Here is an 18,474-nt window from a genome sequence, read left to right as displayed (position 1 = left end):
ACAAAGACAATATTATAATGGTTACCAAGGTGGTTTTTTTATGCTACTTTTTCATCACACTTGTGGAAAAACTGTGCCATTAACGCCTTTACAGCTACCTTGAAAAAAAAGACCTTCAAAGTGTCAATAGCAGATGTAGTGCACTCTCTCTCATTCCTTTTAGTCACTCGGCAGAATAGGAAGCTGTATTACTGCTGTTATACCCATTTTCACTCTGCATGTAGTTTTTCTTGAAATCTATTGTCTTCACCCTTCACAATTTTTTATTGCATTTCTCTTCCCTCAAGTGTTATCCTTGCAGCTAGTACCTCAGGTATGAAGGGAAAAAACCAACAACCCACTGAGCCAAGGCAACAAGAAAGAAACTTTCTAGCCCTGACAACTATGGCTGGTGTGTCCCATTGCTTGGCCTGACTTTAAAACCATAAAGTTTTGACTTTCCTGACTCCAGCAAAGAGCTGCAGAACAAAAAGTCACATTCCCTTTTCCAGGCTATTGTTCAGAGGTCATAGCTATCTATCTATCTATCTATCTATTTATCTATCTACCTACCTCTCTCTCTCTCTCTCTATATATATATATATATATAAGAGAAAATGGTAGGAGAATAACAGAAAATCTCTGCTCATCACAAATTACATTTTTCATCACTGATACAGCCCTTTGCAGCTCTTGAAGGGAAGTGAGTCAATTAGAATTACAATGAATGTAAAAATAAGCTTTTGTAATAAAAACCATAATTTAAAATGGGATAATGCATCTGAAAATGAAAAAGGAATCTCTTAAATCAAACGTCCTTCAGCAGAAGTTAATTTCAGTCAATAGAATTTTCAAGCATTTAAATCATACTTTAGAGCTGGATTTATACGGGAAGCAGCAGAAAGAAGTCTAGTGTTTTACTGCCTTTGGTGCTTCCGGTGTGGGGTTTTATTACAGCCTTATTCTCTTTTATGAAACCAACATTGGGAACCAACAGTTCATATGCCAGAGCTTAAGTCAAATCACACAACAGACGTGTGCACGCAGAACGCGCTTGCAAATTGCATGCCTGCATACCGCGTGGTTTATGTGCCTGCATATTACTTGCTGCGCAAGATGGTACCGGGTTTGCAATTGTAAGCATCGTTTCTGCATGTGCATATTGTAATGCTATCACCTGCGCTCACAATGCATCTTTGGGCTAGAAATCTTAAAGATTTGGAACTAGGGATCAGATAATCTTCTAATGGGGAACAGACTTTCAGAGCTGGATGCAAAGAAATATGCACTGAATTTCACTCGGCGACCATAATACCATGCTTTCTTGGAAGTTATTTTTCTATAGGCCTATTGCATTTCGGTGTGCATTTGAGCGCACATAGTACAAATATCCTGTCTTCAGGCTGCATCTCAGCTCTTGCATATACACATTTTGTATGCAACTGTATGCTGCCCTTATTGGTCCTAGACTGCACGACTAGTGATGGCCCATGGTCCAGAAGTATAGTAGCATCATGGGAACTACGACCGACCAAGCCACAGCTACATGGGCCACAGTGCATACAGAATTGCCTGAAACAGGTGCAGAACACCACCCCTCAAACTACAGGGGGATGGGAGCCAGGCATGGCTGGAGCTCCCAGGCTAGTGGGGGACAACAGGGAGCTGGGCAGGAAGCAGGTGCATGAAGGGCAGGACCTGCCCCAACGCTGTCCCCAGCTGACCTGGGGTCAAGGAGGAGCCCCAGAGCTGCTCCTGCCACACGGTGCAGGGAGCAGCTCTGCGGGAGCCAGGCTCTGTTGGGAACAGGGGTGGTAGCAGAGTGCAGGTTCCTCCTTCCAGCCTCTGCTCCCAGCCAGCATGGGGACAGCTGCAAGGAACGGGGCAGCGGGGAGAAGATGCAAGGAGGAATCTGTGTGCCACCGCTGCTGTACCCTGCCGAGCCCAGTACTCTACACAGCCACGGCCTGCGGCTGGAGCAGGGAAGGAGTGCCTCTAGGGCTCCCGCTGTGCCTGGGTCAGCTGGGGACAGAAGCAGCAATGGCAGAAGGGGATGCATCCAACCCGCTGGGTCTGTTACTGAGCTGTTATTAGACTCAGAGAAAAACAGAGTTGGAAGGGACCTCCCAAGGTTGCCTAGTCCAACCCCCTGTCTGAAGCATCCCAGACAAATGCTGGTCCAACTTGTAATGATGGAGATTCCCCAGCCTCTCCAGGTAATTTATTCCAGTGCTTAACCACCTTCATCATTAGAAAATTATTCTAATATCTAATCTAGCGCCCCCTTGTTGCAATTTAAACCGATTATTTCTTGTCCTATGCCACGTGGACACAGAGAACAATGGATCACCATCTTTATAACACTGCTTTTTGTATTTGAAGATTCTGATCAAATTCTGCCTCAGGCCTCTCTTGTCCAGACTACATAATACCAACCCTTTCGACCTTTTCTTGACTATCACGTTTCCTAGACTTCTACTAATTTTAGTTGCTGTCCTCTGGACTCCTTCCAATTTTTCCACAGCTTTTTCTTGAAATATTGTGCCCAAAATTGGACACCAGATTGTAGGCGAGGCCTCATCAGTGCCGCACAGAGTGGAGGAGTCACTTCCCACGGCCCGTTTATAAAAATCTGACTTTCACCAGATTTATTTCAGGCCATCTTCCCAATTTATCAAGATCATTTAAAAGCCTAATCCTATGATCCAAAAGTGTCTGCTACCCCACCTAGCTTGGTGTCCCCTGCAAACTTGCTGAATACACATTCAATTCCAGCCTCCAAGTCCTCAATGAAGATGTTCAACAACAGTACCCCACTCGATGCTTCCTCCCAGTCAGACTTTGAGCGGCTGATTGACTACTCTTTCAGCCTAATTATGCAACCAGTTACGTACCCACTTTACAGAAGTTTCATCTAGATAGTATTTCTGTTGCTTATTTATTAGGTGGCATTAATAGCATAAATTGCTCCACCCGCTCTCCATTCAAACACACTGGGGGTAAATATTAAATGCGATTTAGCACCATAACTCCTATTAACTTTAATGGGAACCCCACGGTTTCATCCTGCATTTCCTGATGAATATTTACCTCACTGTGCATTTCAGTGCTTCTTTTGTATCTGTCCCTACTGTGCCAACTCCTGCTTGAAGTTATAATGATATCTTTTTTATTTTAAAATGTGTATAAATTTACTTAGTGTTTGTGCTCATGAAAGCACAGGAGTGATGGCAGAGCCAGAAGGAAGGCAGCTTCCCCACACAGAACCATGTCAGTCCATCTCGGGGCTATTCTGCAAGGGCTCCTCTTTCACCGACCGAGAGACTTCCCAGGCTGCAGTCGTGATGGGGGTGGGCAGGGACAGTTCTTCTGTAGGTGCAGGGAAGGGAAGGGAAGGCATCTGTATGCAAACGTGAGCTCCTCTTGTTTTAAAATATGTAAAGCATATTTAAACCGTCTTCCCCAGGTTTCCTCTAGCTTGAATTTTTAGAAGCAGCCTATTATTCTTTCATACTAGTATCCAACACCCAAAACAGGCACTGCTTGTACAAATGGGACCAGCCAACAGGAGCTCTTATAACCGGCATCTTCTACATACTATTGATAGATCCGTGATCTGGGCTCTATCATGTATTCTACCACCGACTTAACGTGTGTCCTTGGATGACACATTAATCCCCAGTGCCTTCCTTTCCCCATCTATAAAATGAGTAGAATTATATTTCTCACCCAATTTAGCCAAGGCACTGTGAGGCTTAATTAATGTTCGCAAAGTGATTGGAGGCCCTGAAATAAAAAGGTCTTCTAGAAATACAAAATGTTTTGGCTCAGTGGTTTACACTGTGTTTGCACTGTAGTGATGGGGTTTGAATACAGGGTGTATTCAATAGTATCTTGAATCTGTGGGTGAATCATCACCAGCTCTCTGGACTCCACAGTCCATCCGGTTGTTCTCTGAAACGTGGATGGATTGTGAAAGTTTCAGGGATTTTACAGGAGGCAGGAGAGCAAGCGTGTTACACTGGAAGTGCCTCTTTTGCAAACAATATTTCCAGGAACAACACATGTTGGACAAAGGCAACTTGGATGGACTTGGAGAAGTTTTGAACAGGACTGCCTGGCTTTATACATTTTCCGTTTTGCTCCAATTTGGTACCAGCTCGCTCTAACAACAACAACCATGATAAAAATACTAAAGGGTGTCTTCAGCGTACCGCCTCTTGGGCTGTGATTCCAACCTGCTACTTCTCCCTGTGCTTGCTGATACAGCTGGCTCATTTTACAGAAGATGGTGCCAACGCAAACTGCAGTGCCTGTTCTGTGGCCCACTTTCTTGCCCTCTGCTGATTGACCGTGCTGCCATTACTTAAATGCTCTGGAGGGAGAATTTGGTAGATCAGAGCACAAAGCTTCCACCTAAAATGCTTCTGGGCTGCTGTGACGTTCCTACCAGGTGCTCAAGGCTGCAACACTTACTCAGCAAAATAATGATGCATATCAAGATGGCAATGATGGCACCTGTGCCCAGGCCAGCTGCCGCAACGGCCCCGATGGTTGTGCAGTCTCCATTCTCATCACAGGGACATACTTTCACTTTAATGATAGACGTCTTGTACAAGGGAGGGTTCCCTGAATCCGTCACGGTGATTGGGACGTCGTACACGCCGGCCTCCAGGTACATTATTCGCAAACTGAGCTGGGCATAGTCACCTGGAGGGACAGAGACAGACAGGTGACTGTGGCTCTGCGCGAGGTGCTACAGGTAACGGCAGTACAACAGGATGCCACACGACCACCCTCCAAGCGAGCGCACGTGGCTGCACGCTGTCCCTGCAGTGCAGCTTCTTTCCTTTTCCAAGTTCTGCCAAGAGTTCTTGCTCCTTTTTGATCAAGAAATCTCTTGCTATGTGTCACAGCTTGAGAAAAGACCTTTCTATGCTCCCTTACATGTTAACAGAGTATTTTAAAATGCAATCTCTGGCTGTGGACAGACCTAACTTTGAACTGCTGCAGAAGGCAAAGGGGGGTTGCAGCTTGGGTGCACTGTCACTGTGCTCTGCACGCTCCTGGAGCATCTGAGTGAAAATCGCTATAAACATAACCCTGAACGAAGCAGGTGTGATGTTTGTGACAGTTTTGCTGTGCTCCTGTTGCTACTGGAGCATGAAGCAGTACCGGGAACATTGTACATAGCCGTTCTCATAACCGCTCACGGGTCAGTTCCAGCTGTTCGGTGTGTGGATTAGCCCAGGGAATCACATGTAGGAGACTGGCAACACGACAATTTACCGTACCCCAAATTGGTGTCAACAGACCTTCAAATGTCTCCCCTTCCACTCTGCTAAATGCTCGGTCCATACCGACTATGCTTGGTGACTGCATCGTGTTGTGGATACTGGCTTTCAAAAGCATGCTGGCTCGCAGCCAGCACTAACGCCTTTTGCAAATCAGCGGCCAGTTGCTCGCACATAAAATTTGATGGAGAGGAAATGCTAAGGCATAGAGTTGAAACAGGCCAGCGAATCACTGGTAGGCTGTCACTGTCCCTCCCCAGCTCTGGGCTAGACCCACACCACTCTGCTCCCACAGCAATCCTTGCGGACAGACCTAAGCCGACGTATTCAGCCGTTCCATTTTTTTTTTTGTGTGCCTTTCCTTCCTATTGTGAGAGCTGCTGGACTGGCAGTTTAGGAGACTGAATCACTCTTTTCATCTCCACAATAGCTGCCGAGCTGTTATATCATGCTGCCCCTGGCAAAGCGTTTCAGACTTGACCTCAAGGAATCAGCTTTTAAGGAGAGACAGTAGTTCAGTTTCTAAGACACTTTCTTTCCTTTGCTTTTATGCTGAAACTACCAATAAGGGGCCCAATTAGGGCCAATCATGGTTGCATGCCACCAGCTAACAATCCTTCACGTACTGGTAATCGTCACACTTACCTGGCCCTCCTGGTTCCATGGTAAATTAAAAGGCTGCCTTTATGCAATTATGGCCAGATAAATGAACATTGATCCTGATTGTGGTTCATGACAATTACACTGGAACATAAGGAAGACTGATAATAGCATTTTCCCCCTTGGCTATTATGGATGATTTATCCTCCGTTCACTCCTGATAACTGTTCATAATTATGAACTGCGTTAAAAAAAAGCCAAGTGCCAAAGCTCTCAGAGTTTGGCGGCACGTCTGATACAAATCACTCCTGATTAACTATCTCTTGCCTGCAATGCTGGCCATAGGGTGTTTAAAAAAAAAAATTAGTTAAGAAAGTGGGAAAGTTGGGAAGTTTGAATCTGCGCGTGGCTCTCGTTAGCAAACCCCACCCCGAACAGCCGTAGGATCACCTCCCCATTTACCATTTAGCCGGGTGATGGTCCAGTTCTTCCTCACTGCAGATGGCACGCTTGGCAGCTCGAAGACGAAGGGCCCCACGTTTGGATCGATGTCAGCATCTGCGGCTGTTATGTTGATGACATTCAGGTTGGGCTTTTCACAGATCTGCGCCTCCTTTGGCAGCAGCTCCGGGACGTTATCATTGATGTCAATTAGGTAGATCTGCAGTGTGCCAGTGCCGCTCGCCGGGGGGATACCTGAATGGGAGAGGCAGGTTCAGACGAGGAGAAATGAATACAACGCATGGGGCGGCATGCGCTATAACCCAACGCTCTCGGCCTGCCCCTGAAGCTCCTCTGAGCCGTCCAGCCCAGAAACGGTGCCGTGGCCTGGGTCCTGGGAATGCAGAACTAGACCTCCTGGGCCACGCTGCGTTCATGTCTCAGTCCATGCCGGGGAGATGCCATCCCCACCCTTTTTTTTTGCCACTGAAAATCACTGGTTTTTGGGGGCCACTTAACACATCATCAGCAAAAAACGAAGGTGACATCCCACCCCGACAGCAGTGAACCTCCTCCTGCTGCCATCGCCATAGCTAAGTACCAGCCCATTATGTCTCTGCCTGACCCTGGAGTACTTTTGTTTTGCAAAAGCTGGTTGATGAGGCATTAGTTTGGCAAATTATACCCAGATCTCATTTTATTCAAAGCCTGAAATGATAAGGTGGAGGTGCTGGGTCACTAGTTCCAAGGTCTGCTCATTTCTATTTGGGAAGGAGGGGGGCAGAGAGAGTTGGGTGGACTTGCCACAACCACAATGTAAATCTGCAGGCACATGGTTCAGCTGCCCAGGTGCTGGGAACTCAGAACCACAAAGGAAAGGAAGAAAGGAAGAAAAAAGACAGACAGTCAGTCAGACGGGGCAGGATGTGGTCCGTGTCCACTTGTCTGTCCAAGCCCCAGATGAGAAGACTCTGCTCTGCTCTCTCAGGCACAAAGCCTAGTACTCGAGTTCAACAGACAGCAATTGCAAGGCCCACTGTTCAAGCCCTGCTGTGCCAGCCAAGGCAGTGGCTATCACATAAACCTGCTGTGATTCTCCGTGGATCATGCAAGCTGTAGACAATGCCAGGAAAATGTACTATCCCCTCTTCTCAAGTCTAACCGCTGTTCCAGTAACAGAGAGGCTGCTGCTATTCCTGATGCAGAGATCTCCCCCTTCCACTCAAGCGAGCAGTCCCACTGACCTTCCCTGGACCATCTGCCTGGGCAAGGATCAATCGCTAACACTTCTTCAGAGCAGGCCGTGTCATTCAAACAAAAATGCACCGCACCAAAAAAAAAAGCCGCATTAAAATTTTCGGGCGGTCTACATGAACTCCCGTGCTGTCTGCACACAGCCTTAGTTTCCAATTTATTCCTTTAGCTAAAAAGCAGTCACTGCCCTGTGCAGTCCTCCATTGAGTCCACTTTCTTCTGCTTTCCTAGGCCTGCAGGCTTCAGTAGTGTCTCCTCTACAAAGAAAAACCGGTAGCTTGCTTTTAAATGGTCCAGCATTTCTCTTCCTTCCTCCCCCATTGCAGGCAATTTTGTGCCGGGCCTCCGCGCTGCCTATTCCCCCCAACCACTTTGCCTGAGCTCTTATTTTCAATTCGTGGTTCTCTCCTCCTAGTGCTGGGTATAAAAAACAGCCTCGCCACTGTTTCAATCATTGATTCCTTCTGCCTGTTTGTGGTTTCTCTCTTCTGATCCTTGTTTGTTTTTGATGTCGAAGGGGTCTCAAAGTCCCCGAAGGAGCCCTGAAAATCCCTCTTCCATGATGCCTACATTAATTCTCCCAGCCTCCCATTTCAGACACCATGCTTACACTTCCTGAGCACCGGGGAGGTCTCCCCATAGAACAATGTCTTTAATCAGACATGGATTTAGCTGCAGAGACGCACAAAGCCCATGGGGCTACCAGGGCTGCACATGACAACACACTTGTTCTCAGTATCTTCTAAGGGAAAGCGTAGGTGATTTTCCTGTTTACATGTTGCCCACAATAGCTCGAGGACTGAATGCAGACTCCAAGGAGGCTTTTGCACCTTCAGGGGCCTGTTTTTAAAGGGCCTCTCAACTCAGCGAGTGACACCACGGGGCAGCAATACCGCTGTGACTGAAATCGCCCGGACTTGCACATGTAAAACAGAGCCTGGCAACTGCAAGCACAAATTAGCATGTGTGCATGCAGCAAGTGAGTGCCTCTGAGCCCTGTTTCTCATTCAGCTCATTGCTGGTATCCCCCGACGGGCATTCAGAAGCAACCTCATGAGATATTCAAGCAGGAAAAATAAATGATTAAAACCAACACGCAGCAGAAGCTGCTCATAGGTATGAGACTGTTCTGGCTCTTTTCAGCAAATCTACAGGCAGGGCCCAGAAGCTGGTGTCCAGCGAGGATCCTAGGATTGCATGCTCCGCTGACTCCCACGGAGAATCTCGGGCTTCGCTCGTGCCGCAAAGCGTTGCTGGTGTAACCGCGTGAGACGAGAGTGGGAAAAGACTGCACACCCTTTAGCTGATGTCGCTCTTCTAGCAAAGCCCCATCTGGATGCAGCTAGGATGACTGAAGGGGGCTTCTGGCACTCAGGGAGGCAGCTTAGGCAAACCGGCAGAAATCCACTTTTTGCAGCAATATGCTGCACCGTCACTAAGGGGCTCCACTGCCATAGCTTTGCCAGCAAAGCTATGGGGCAGCAGCCCCGTCATGAAGACCAAACCTTAATTAGGGTTACAGTAAAGACAATCAGGTATGAAAAACAAACCAAACGGTTGGGGGGGCCGATCTACAATTGCCCCCAGCCTCTTCCTACTTCACGGGGAGTCACCTTCAATGCAACTGCATGGAGGCTTCCTGAAGCCACACAAAAACATTATGCTACCCCATGATCATTCAGTTGTAACTATGGAGGGATCTCCTAAAACACCCTGAGATTTGCTGCCTTCCTCCATTCAGGAGGGTTTTAAGTCTCAAGAAAACTTCTGGGAGGCCCTGTTCCCCTGATCCGGCAAATGTCAGGGGAAACAAATGAAGGAGATCCACAGCATATTGGAGCAGGAAGCCATCCCAGGGTATCAGTAGATCTAAAAGACGGAGCCCAAAAAATGTGCGTACGAGCACAGGAAAGAGCTGCAATAAAACTATTAATATTAATGATTTCTCTTTTAAACGAAGCTGTACTTTTGCCTTGTATGAAAGGTCTCCTTATTGTAGTTTAGGGAGCGAGCATTTCCAAAGAGCATTCATTGGAATAGCTTCTTAATCATGCATAGAAACTATCAAAAAGAATTTAAGGAAACACGATGTTGTTTCTTCCTTCAGAAAAGTACAAAACCCGGCTTTGATAAGAATGTGATGACACAGCACATGGCACTCGGGGAGGAACGTGAAAGGAGTCTATTAACCTAGATAAAACTTTCGCCATTACCCTAAGCACTCTAGACAGAATTTTAAATAAGGCGTTGTTTTATGTGCATTTTAATGGCTGCAATATAAGAGTGATAGATTAATTTTTCAAAATAAAGGAATTCATCCAGGTTTCAGCTCTCAGAACTGCTGAACGACAGCTCTGGAGAAGATGCTGCATGGGCAGGATTTCCTCGTTGGTATTGCAGAGGGAAAATGAGTTATCCTGAAATCAAGTTCCAGCGCAGAGCTGGGTGGTGGGGCCGCTGCCGGGGGAGCGCCGCAAAATCCTGCTCTCTCCGGTAGGGCCCAGACTCATGATTCGTTAAGACAGGAGAGACTTGCGCTGATTTTGTAAATCCCTGTAACTTATAGTGGGATCCTGATGCGAGAGCCAAGCACCTGCCCTGTGTTACGACATCATGTAAGCATGCCATGTGTTCAAGCCCTTAGAAAGGAAGATGGTCTTGTGGTTAAGGCTCTGGTTCAGTTTCCTCTGCCGCAGCCTTTCTGCGTGCCCTTGGGCAAGTCATTTAATTTCCGTGCGGCTGGGCTACCCTTTGCAGAGTGACAACTCTTCCCTTTCCCATTCCCTTTAGATCTGCTGCATAGGCTCTTGCAGCATGACTGCACAGGATTTGGTACCGCGTGGCCCTGGTCTTAGCTAGGTTGTGACACCGACTCTCAACCTTTTTTGTACCAGGACCTGACTGTAAACATCAATAGCCAGTCACGACCCACTTTCCCCCTGCCCCCAGCCCTCCAGTGTGTTGGGCAGGGGCTGGGTGTGTGGGGCATGGGGGGCCTGAAGCAGCCCCAAGCAGGCTGGAGCTCTGCCAGCTTGCAAGGGAAGACCCACGGTTTCCCACATTTTTCTCCATTAAAAGAGCATCTATTTTTAAGTGTGTTGATCCACTTTTAAAGTTTGTTCATGACTTTTTCATATATTCTTGCGGCCCACTGCTCCAATACACGTGATAGACAATAGCCGCTATTTTAGTCTCAGTCTTTTGTAGTCGCTCAGTGCTCCCTACTTGCCTACTTACTGCACAGGGAGACCTGCATGACTCCACGCCCTGCGGCCTGCACCCACCCTGGGACCACATTGACCTCCACTGCGCTTAGGACTCTGCACCTTCTGGAGGGCAGCAGGATTTGCCCTTTAATACTCTAACAGCATCATGGCTCTTCGGGCAGGTCAGCCTGCTTCCCTTGCTACATCCCAAGCGGTAAAAAAGGTGCTATCGGGAGGAAAGCTTGGGAACTGATGCATAGGCGAGTTTTGACCACGCAGCATAAACACTTATGGCACAGCTTGAAGGATGCCAAAAGGCTTGGCCAAACTAAGCTGACAAAGAGACAGGCATCCCGGAAGCAGCAAAGAACTTACGGCATATGGACAATCCCATTCACTTACTCAATGGTAGAAAGCCAAGTGTGTGCTTAAGTACTTTGCCAAAATAAGGCCAAGCACTGTACATCAGCTTCAGCCTTTGCAGTAGATGGGGGCGGGGACTGCTCCTCCCCACTGCCTTTCATTGGAGAGGGGCACATTACAAACACACGCGAGTGGAGAGATGGATCAGATCAGATGACACAGAAAAACAGGCAGACAGACATGTCCTATGAACGTTACAGCTTCTCTAGACGAAGACAGATCTGTTTCTTTTCTAATCCCCTCCCTCTGTCCCTTCCAATTGCTTCTGACTCCCTGCTGGAGTGTTTCCTGCCCGCTCGGCACCGTAGGCTTTCGACAGTAACCACGATCGGTGTGTCTGGCAGCACATGGAGCTCGCAGCCCCTCGCCGTTTCCTGCGATTCAGAACTTCCCAAATCGATTTCCCATTTGCCCTCGCCTTCCCTTAACAGCGCTCTGAATACTGCGCGCATCTAATGTACTCCAGCAATTCCCTGTCCCACTTTCACATTTTTGACCGTAAAACCTGGGGAAAAGATAACTTATACTGACAACTCTGTCAGGGCATCATTCCTGTTAATGCATCACATTAGAGTCTTATTGAAGCATGAACAACGTGAAGCTTGGGCCCACCGTTGTCAGCCGCCAAGAATGTGGCCTCGTAGACATTATTCTTAATGTAGGCTGACTCTCGATCAAGGACAGCAGCAGTAGTGATCTGACCGTTTGTGGCATTAATGTTCAGCCAGTTTGCAGGATCTGACAGCTTCGAGTATCTACAGAGAAAGGAAATAAATACATGGCAGTCTTTTCAGTGACATGTCCTTAATATGGCTTGAAATAAGGTTTTTTTAGACTCCTGACCCCTGTTTCAAAGGACCTCCGGATAACGGGTTTTGTTGACAAACAAAACACTAATTGACTGCCTCGCTTTCTGACCTCTACAATTATTCAATTTTTTTCCCATTTCCTTCCATTTAAGGTTTTGCTTTCTGCTAAGTGCCACTTAATGTACCCGTGTCCTGCCGTTGCCAAAGAGCACGTTTCTCCAGCCATCTGCTAGCGTGGGGAAGAGGGGCCTGGGATGACCACTGCACTCACATGTTGCTTCCTCAATGGACGGGCTTGAAGGAGAGGTTAGTTCCCCCCAGGCGCTCTGCCTCTCCTAAAGCATCACCCGCTTCCCAGCACTGGCCCCCGGCTTTTCAGGATGCTCACCTCCTGGGCTGCCATTCTCCACTCACTCCCCTCCACGCACACGTGGCCTTCCTCCTCGCTGTACACGCTACAGGGTGAGCGTCGTACAGGAAGGAGCACATCTGGTCGCCACCCCCGGATCGGTGTGGATCTGCCCAACTCATCTGTTTGACCGCAGAACTACATTTTCAGTAGCCAGTTCCTCGGTGGGTTTCTATGGGAACTCGCGTCTGCACTAGCCAATTGGCCCGGACCCGGGGAGCGCGAGCGTGTGTATGTGTGTGTGTACAGAGATCTTGGCACGGAAGAGTGGCTGGACAGCGTGCTCGTACAGCCTGATCAGTGGCAGCTGTGGGCTGGCTCTGGGGAGGAGAGCATCCGCGTGCTGGCCAGCGGGGAGTCCAGGCAGAGAGGCAGGATGAAAGGAGAGGTGGCAGGGCAGCTGCGGCAGAGCCGGCTATGCAAAGAGGAGGAACATTGCTAATGGTCTGCAGAAGCCAACAGCATCAAAAGAAACGCCCGGAGGCAGTTGTGAAGCTGTCGGGTCCTGAAGTGGAAACTGGGAAACCTGTCCCAAGACCCTCCTGCTCCTTGGCTAAGTTGCATCAGTTTTCTGTTCCTCAGTTTGCCTGTATGTGAAATGGGGACATGAGTGCACACCTCCATAGCTCGGGGATGCTGGGTCCCCCGGTTAATTGACTGCCAGCAGAATGACAAATGATCAGTCACAAGACACCTAGGTATCTTGGCATGGGCTGCACCGGATCAGAGAACAACTCCGAGCCCAATCCATTCTCTTTTATTAGAGATGGGGAAAAAACAGTAATAGCAAACGCAGACCAGACCCGCGTTCTGGCCGTCCCTGGGCGAGCTTGGGTCAGTGCGGAGGCAGGTTTCCAGCTGTATCATTTACTCTTCTCAGCTGCCAGCCGTCGCCCAAGTTTGCTAGCACTCTACACGGCTCGCTTTGCAGAGCTTGCCTCCCTGCGGCCACCCCTTTCCCAGATGGCTCTAGAAAAAGGCACTCTGATTAACGTCTTTTCTTTTTTTTAAAAAAGATACCATTATTGCTTATGATTCCCATTTCTATTTTTTTTAGTTGCAATGCTGGAGCTGGAGTGAATTCAGAAAGTACAGAAATGGCCACAGCATTAGTCATTCAAATAAGCAAGCAAACCCGGGTTTATCTTAAAGACAACCTGGGTCTATTGATGGTTTCTACATCAACATCATGAAAAATTCAAGGTCTCTGGATAAGTAAGCAGGTGAAACTCTATGGCTTTGGCTGACTTTCACTTTCAGGAACTAGTTTGTTTGAAGCTGAAGCTCAAAGTCAACCCTGAGCAGTATGAATCCACCCAAGATAACAGCAAAATGTCCGCATGAACCCCTGCCAAGTGAAGCCATTACTTTCCATGGAGCTACCGTCTTTATTATACAGTGGAGCACCGAGCAGCCACGCTCAGTTTATTGAACAAATACAGTAGTATAGCAGAACTGCTATATCTGCATCCTCCAGCAGGAGCGTGGCCAAAGCATTGCAGCTTTAACTCTGTTTCACAAACGAAAGGTGTCGCTAGGTGGGGGAAGGATCTCCACTCTTGGTCTCCCATTTGGAGACTTACACTTACTGTAATCGAATACTGCTGACAGAGGCTCTTGCAACACGGCGTGCAGGGACAGACCTACTGGATCCTTTCTTTGTTAACTGAAGGCTCCTTATCACTGCTTTGAATGATTTCAGGGGGCCTTTTTCGGGCTGGGCTCTAACTCAGGGATGGTGGGTGGGAAGACAAAAGAAAGGGGCATTTTGCTCGGTTCACAAAGGCTGTTTTGGAGAAAGCCCCGTGTAACAATAATAATATACCAGGGCTCCTCGCAGTGCTATGGCCTTAATCTAGCTAGCTGAAACCCAGGCAAGAGTGAGTTACATTTGTGTTTAAAAATGAAGCGCTGCTGGGTCCAGATGTACGCGTCCCGAGAACTCTAGGAAAAAAAACAGCTCAAGTAATTTGCTGTTGATATTTAGAGAAGGTCTCGTGGGGTGCCCCAGACGCACCCTGCAATCACGGGAATGGCTCAGCAGAGCCTGTCATTGTCTCTCGAATGGGAGGACGGTGAAGCTAGCAATTTTCATTCTGGATTACAATCCAAACACCAACAGATTACAGAGAGCACTTAATCAGAATGCAAGCTGCACTTTTCTATCGACTGCAGCACAAACCAGCGAGCACAGGAGGGGCACGGAGACGTTTCAAAGGCTCAGAATTTCACAATGAAACACTTAGGAAAAATTGGCTTGTTAACGAAGACAGTCTCTCTCAAGTTTCAGTACCTGTCCAAACACAATGGGCAGGAGTGGTGAGTAAACACAGTCATTTTCTGCACCAGACAGCTCCACGCAAGGTAAAATATCTCAGCCTTCCACCGACACAGAGTGTCACAATGGAGATAAGTTAAATGGGCCTCAGCTGTGGTGACACACAACCCTCCCCTGGCACCTGAAAAATACTGTAGTCCTTAAGCACCCAGGTTGTAAGAGGGAACAGCTGGGACGGAGTTAAAAATCTCTGTCAATTAACAGCAAATGCATTTTCTGGTGGGCCCAGAACACACTGACAGACTAACCAAGGGTGTTTAAAACACCCCTGAGCATACATGGGTTTTCTATCGCCTGCAAAATGCTTTTTTTTTGGGTGGTGTGGATGGCGTGTGCCATTGCTCACCTAATTTATATGTATACATTATACACTAACCAATGCAAATGATCATAATTAGCTTTCTGAGTGTGCAATAGCCTATTTTGTATGTGCAGAGCAGCACCCACATGCGCCTACTATGTACATGATTGCAAGTCTAATCATTTTAAAAATAAGGCCCATAAAATTTAATGGGATTGAAATATGCACCTGGAGGGTGCCCAAGGTGCTCCTGTGAAAAGAAGGGAGGGTGGTATTGCCACTCATTCACAGAAGAGGGTCTTGGGAAGTTCAGATTCAGTTCCCAGCTTGCCATACACTTCCTGGGTCATTTCGTGGCAGGCCTGGCCAACCTGTTGCATGGGCAGCCTCTGCAGGCATGCACAGCGGTAGGGAGCAGAAAGCAGAGCATCGGCTCAGGCAGGGAGCAGAAATCAGAGCACCAGATCGGGCAAGGGAAAGGGATCAGAGTGGCACTCAAGGAGGGTGCAGGAATAATTTGAGCCAGAAGGTTGGTTCCTGCTGACTTAGGGGAGGAGTCACTGCAGGAGCAGCATATCCTCTCTGGGGAAGCCCCAAGCACAGCCCGCTTTAGCTCGTATGCTCCAAACCCAGAAAGATGCTCTGGGATGTCCCCATGAAGCTGCTTTTAAGGGCTTCATCTCCAGCATCCCTGAGCGTGGCTGCTGGGGACAACCCCACAGTGATCACAGCTGTGTGTCCTGGGTGCAGAATACGCATGCATGCTGGGGACCTCTCTCTCAGGACAGGCTGCTATGATGGGCCACATGTTTGGAAGCATGTAGGGGTTCAAAAATGATCCCAGGCACTTTGGAAAGTCCGACTTTGTAGGACCACCATCTCTGGGCTCATAACTACCTTTGAAAACGTGGCCCTTATCCTTTCCATCTCTCAGTCCCCCTTCCAGAGAAGGTGAATAATAATGCTTCCTTTCTCCGAGCCTTCATCTAGCTAGGCTGCAAGTTCACTCGGGTGGGAGCCGTGTATGTGACTATGCATATGTACAACACTGATCTCAGCTGTGGGCTCCAGCAACAACTAAGTTACGAATAATGAATAACATCCTTAAGAATAAAGGGACATAGTGTGTCCTCACTATTACGTGATGCTGGTGAGCCTTAGCACCTCTAAGAGTTGGACTCTTTCTGAGCTCCACGCATTGACAGAGATGCCAGGTCTGATTCGGTTTTACTCCACAAACTGTTCCCCCTTCAATCCCGCCCATTGGTAGGGCTGCAAATATTAAAAGCATCCTGAGATCACCAAAGGGAGGGCGTATGTAACTGTTGAATACTGTCATTACATTATACAGGCCAGTTAGGAATTAGATTTTGATAGGTGCTTACGGTTGTTTTACTCCCCAGGTTTCTGTCTCTTAAATCCCACCTGTGCTTACACACGGCCTCATCTGGCTGGCTGCCCACCTTACTGCTTGCTGCATGAAGCGGTCGGGATCCACGGCTGAAAACGTTGTCAACACCGTCCCCGTGGGCACCCCTTCCTCCAGTCGGATTAACTTTTGGTTGGTTGGGAAATACGGTGCCTCATTGACGTCCGTGACGGAAATGGTGACTCCCGCGGTAGACTGGAAGGACATCTGGATTCCACTTGCCAGAGGAGCTTGGTTTGATACCATCACCGTCAGCATGAAAGCTCTGTTCATCTCATAATCCACCGCCTAAAACAAACACAAGCACAAGATTGATCCATGCAGAGAATAAATTCCACCTGCTGGCGGAGGTAAAACAACGCCCCGAGCCGCAGGTTTCTGCTTCTCGGAGCTCTTGGTTATAAAGGTGTAAATCCAGAGCAATTCCATTTACACGGACAAAGTGACTCTGGATTGTCACTGACACAAGTGAGTTCAGAAGCTGGCTCTGGAGATGAAAAAACAGCAGAAGAAGTGTAATGGCCAGGAAGGATTTGCTCTGTGTTTTGTCCAGCTGCTAAGTAGTTTACAGAAGATTGTCTTAGTTTAGCATTCAGATTTCAGCAGCAGATCCCAGGAAGGGCAGCTATAAAAGCAACAGGCACAGTCATGTTAAGAGGAATTAGACAGGTACTTAACAGAGCTATTAGTATTAAAAGCTGCTGGCTAAGTAACTGGGTCAGACTCAGCGGACTCCTGAGCTTGTAGCATCCTGAGTTTCCCCTCTTAGGTAAGATTACATGCAAGGGCTGGGCTGCGAGCAACTACAGCTGGCTCTGTAAATCGAGCTGTCTCCCACAGGCTTCTTTGAAAGATGGTCTCACGTGATGCCCCGAGGTTGTCTGCACATTTTCAAAGGTATGGTTTGCTGTTGGGTGGCCGTAGATCTCATTTTAACACGCGCAGAAGGACAGCACCTCGCAGAAGTGAGAGGCAACGGAAAGCATTAGCTGGCATAACTGATTGAACTGCAGTATAATAGCAATCTCTTAGCCATTCCTCTAATTATTATGAGGGTCGTCTCTAATCATACGCCAGGGAGGCTTGAGTTATGCAGGATCACACCTCTGCCCGTTAAAAAATGCTTTGCCATAATTTATTAATTTAGAAGTATATCAATTCTCTCTACTCCGTCTCCTAATGTTATGGATATTGACTGACTCCAGAGACTGCAAGCCAGACTTTCACTCAAGTAAGCTGGCACGGCTCCACTGGCCTCCGCAGAGCTATGACGATTTACTTCAGCTGAGGGTCTGGCTTCTTCGCCTTGCTTAAGAAACCGGCCTGTCCGGGTGGAAGTCACACCACAGAAAGGAATAATAGGAAGCAAACAGGCTCCTGCTCAGCTCACCTCCTAGCACTGGCTCTCATGCTCAAGCTGGACTCCAAAAAAGGATGCAGGGGAAAAGTTCCTGCTTAAATACTGTTTGAGGCCTTGGAGCTAATGCATTTGCAGGTGCCAGGCTCTTGCTGGCCCCCCAGTGTATGTATTCACACAGTATTTTCCTCTGTTTTAGCCAAAAAAACATGTATATAAGTCTGACCTCTTAGAAACTGGATCCTTTGCCCCCAGCTGACTTCCTGCCACTGGGGCAGGGGGCTGGATCCGAGGATCTTACAAGGTCCCTTCCAGCCCTAATGTCTATGTCAATGAAATCTATGAAACTTTTTTCTTACAAGACCCAGTTTTGTTGGGCTGGAGAGGACGCCTTCAGAATGAGCCAAAGAGGGGACCCGATCAGGCATCAGGGCCGATGCAGCAAGCCCTGCCAGGGTGCATCTATACTGCTTCCAGCCTCGTGCCCCTAGTACAGGGGCGGGCAATTATTTTGGGTGGAGGGCCTCTTACTGAGTTTTGGCAAGCCATCGAGGGCCGCATGACAGGCAGCCAGGGCCAGATAAATATTAATTTTCTAAATTTTTTAGGGGCCCCGTGGGCCGGATAGAATGGC

The 18,474-nt window shown here is 48.0% G+C and overlaps 1 protein-coding gene across 1 annotated transcript in view; it reads right to left on the bottom strand.

Moving 5' to 3' along the window:
* CDH4 (cadherin 4) overlaps positions 1-18,474 on the bottom strand; it is a 611,276-nt gene that overhangs the window by 10,708 nt on the left and 582,094 nt on the right. Inside the window, exons 10-13 of the mRNA XM_019548218.1 lie at positions 16,518-16,771; positions 11,810-11,952; positions 6,336-6,569; positions 4,456-4,689 (exon numbers count right to left, since the gene is read on the bottom strand). Of these exons, the coding sequence (XP_019403763.1) occupies positions 4,456-4,689; positions 6,336-6,569; positions 11,810-11,952; positions 16,518-16,771 (865 nt within the window). The remainder of the gene's footprint in view (positions 1-4,455; positions 4,690-6,335; positions 6,570-11,809; positions 11,953-16,517; positions 16,772-18,474) is intronic.

Source organism: Crocodylus porosus, unplaced genomic scaffold (genome assembly GCF_001723895.1).
Source record: "Crocodylus porosus isolate Cpor-Errol unplaced genomic scaffold, CroPor_comp1, whole genome shotgun sequence".
NCBI lineage: Eukaryota > Metazoa > Chordata > Crocodylia > Crocodylidae > Crocodylus > Crocodylus porosus.
This window is presented reverse-complemented; position numbering and strand designations above follow the sequence as displayed.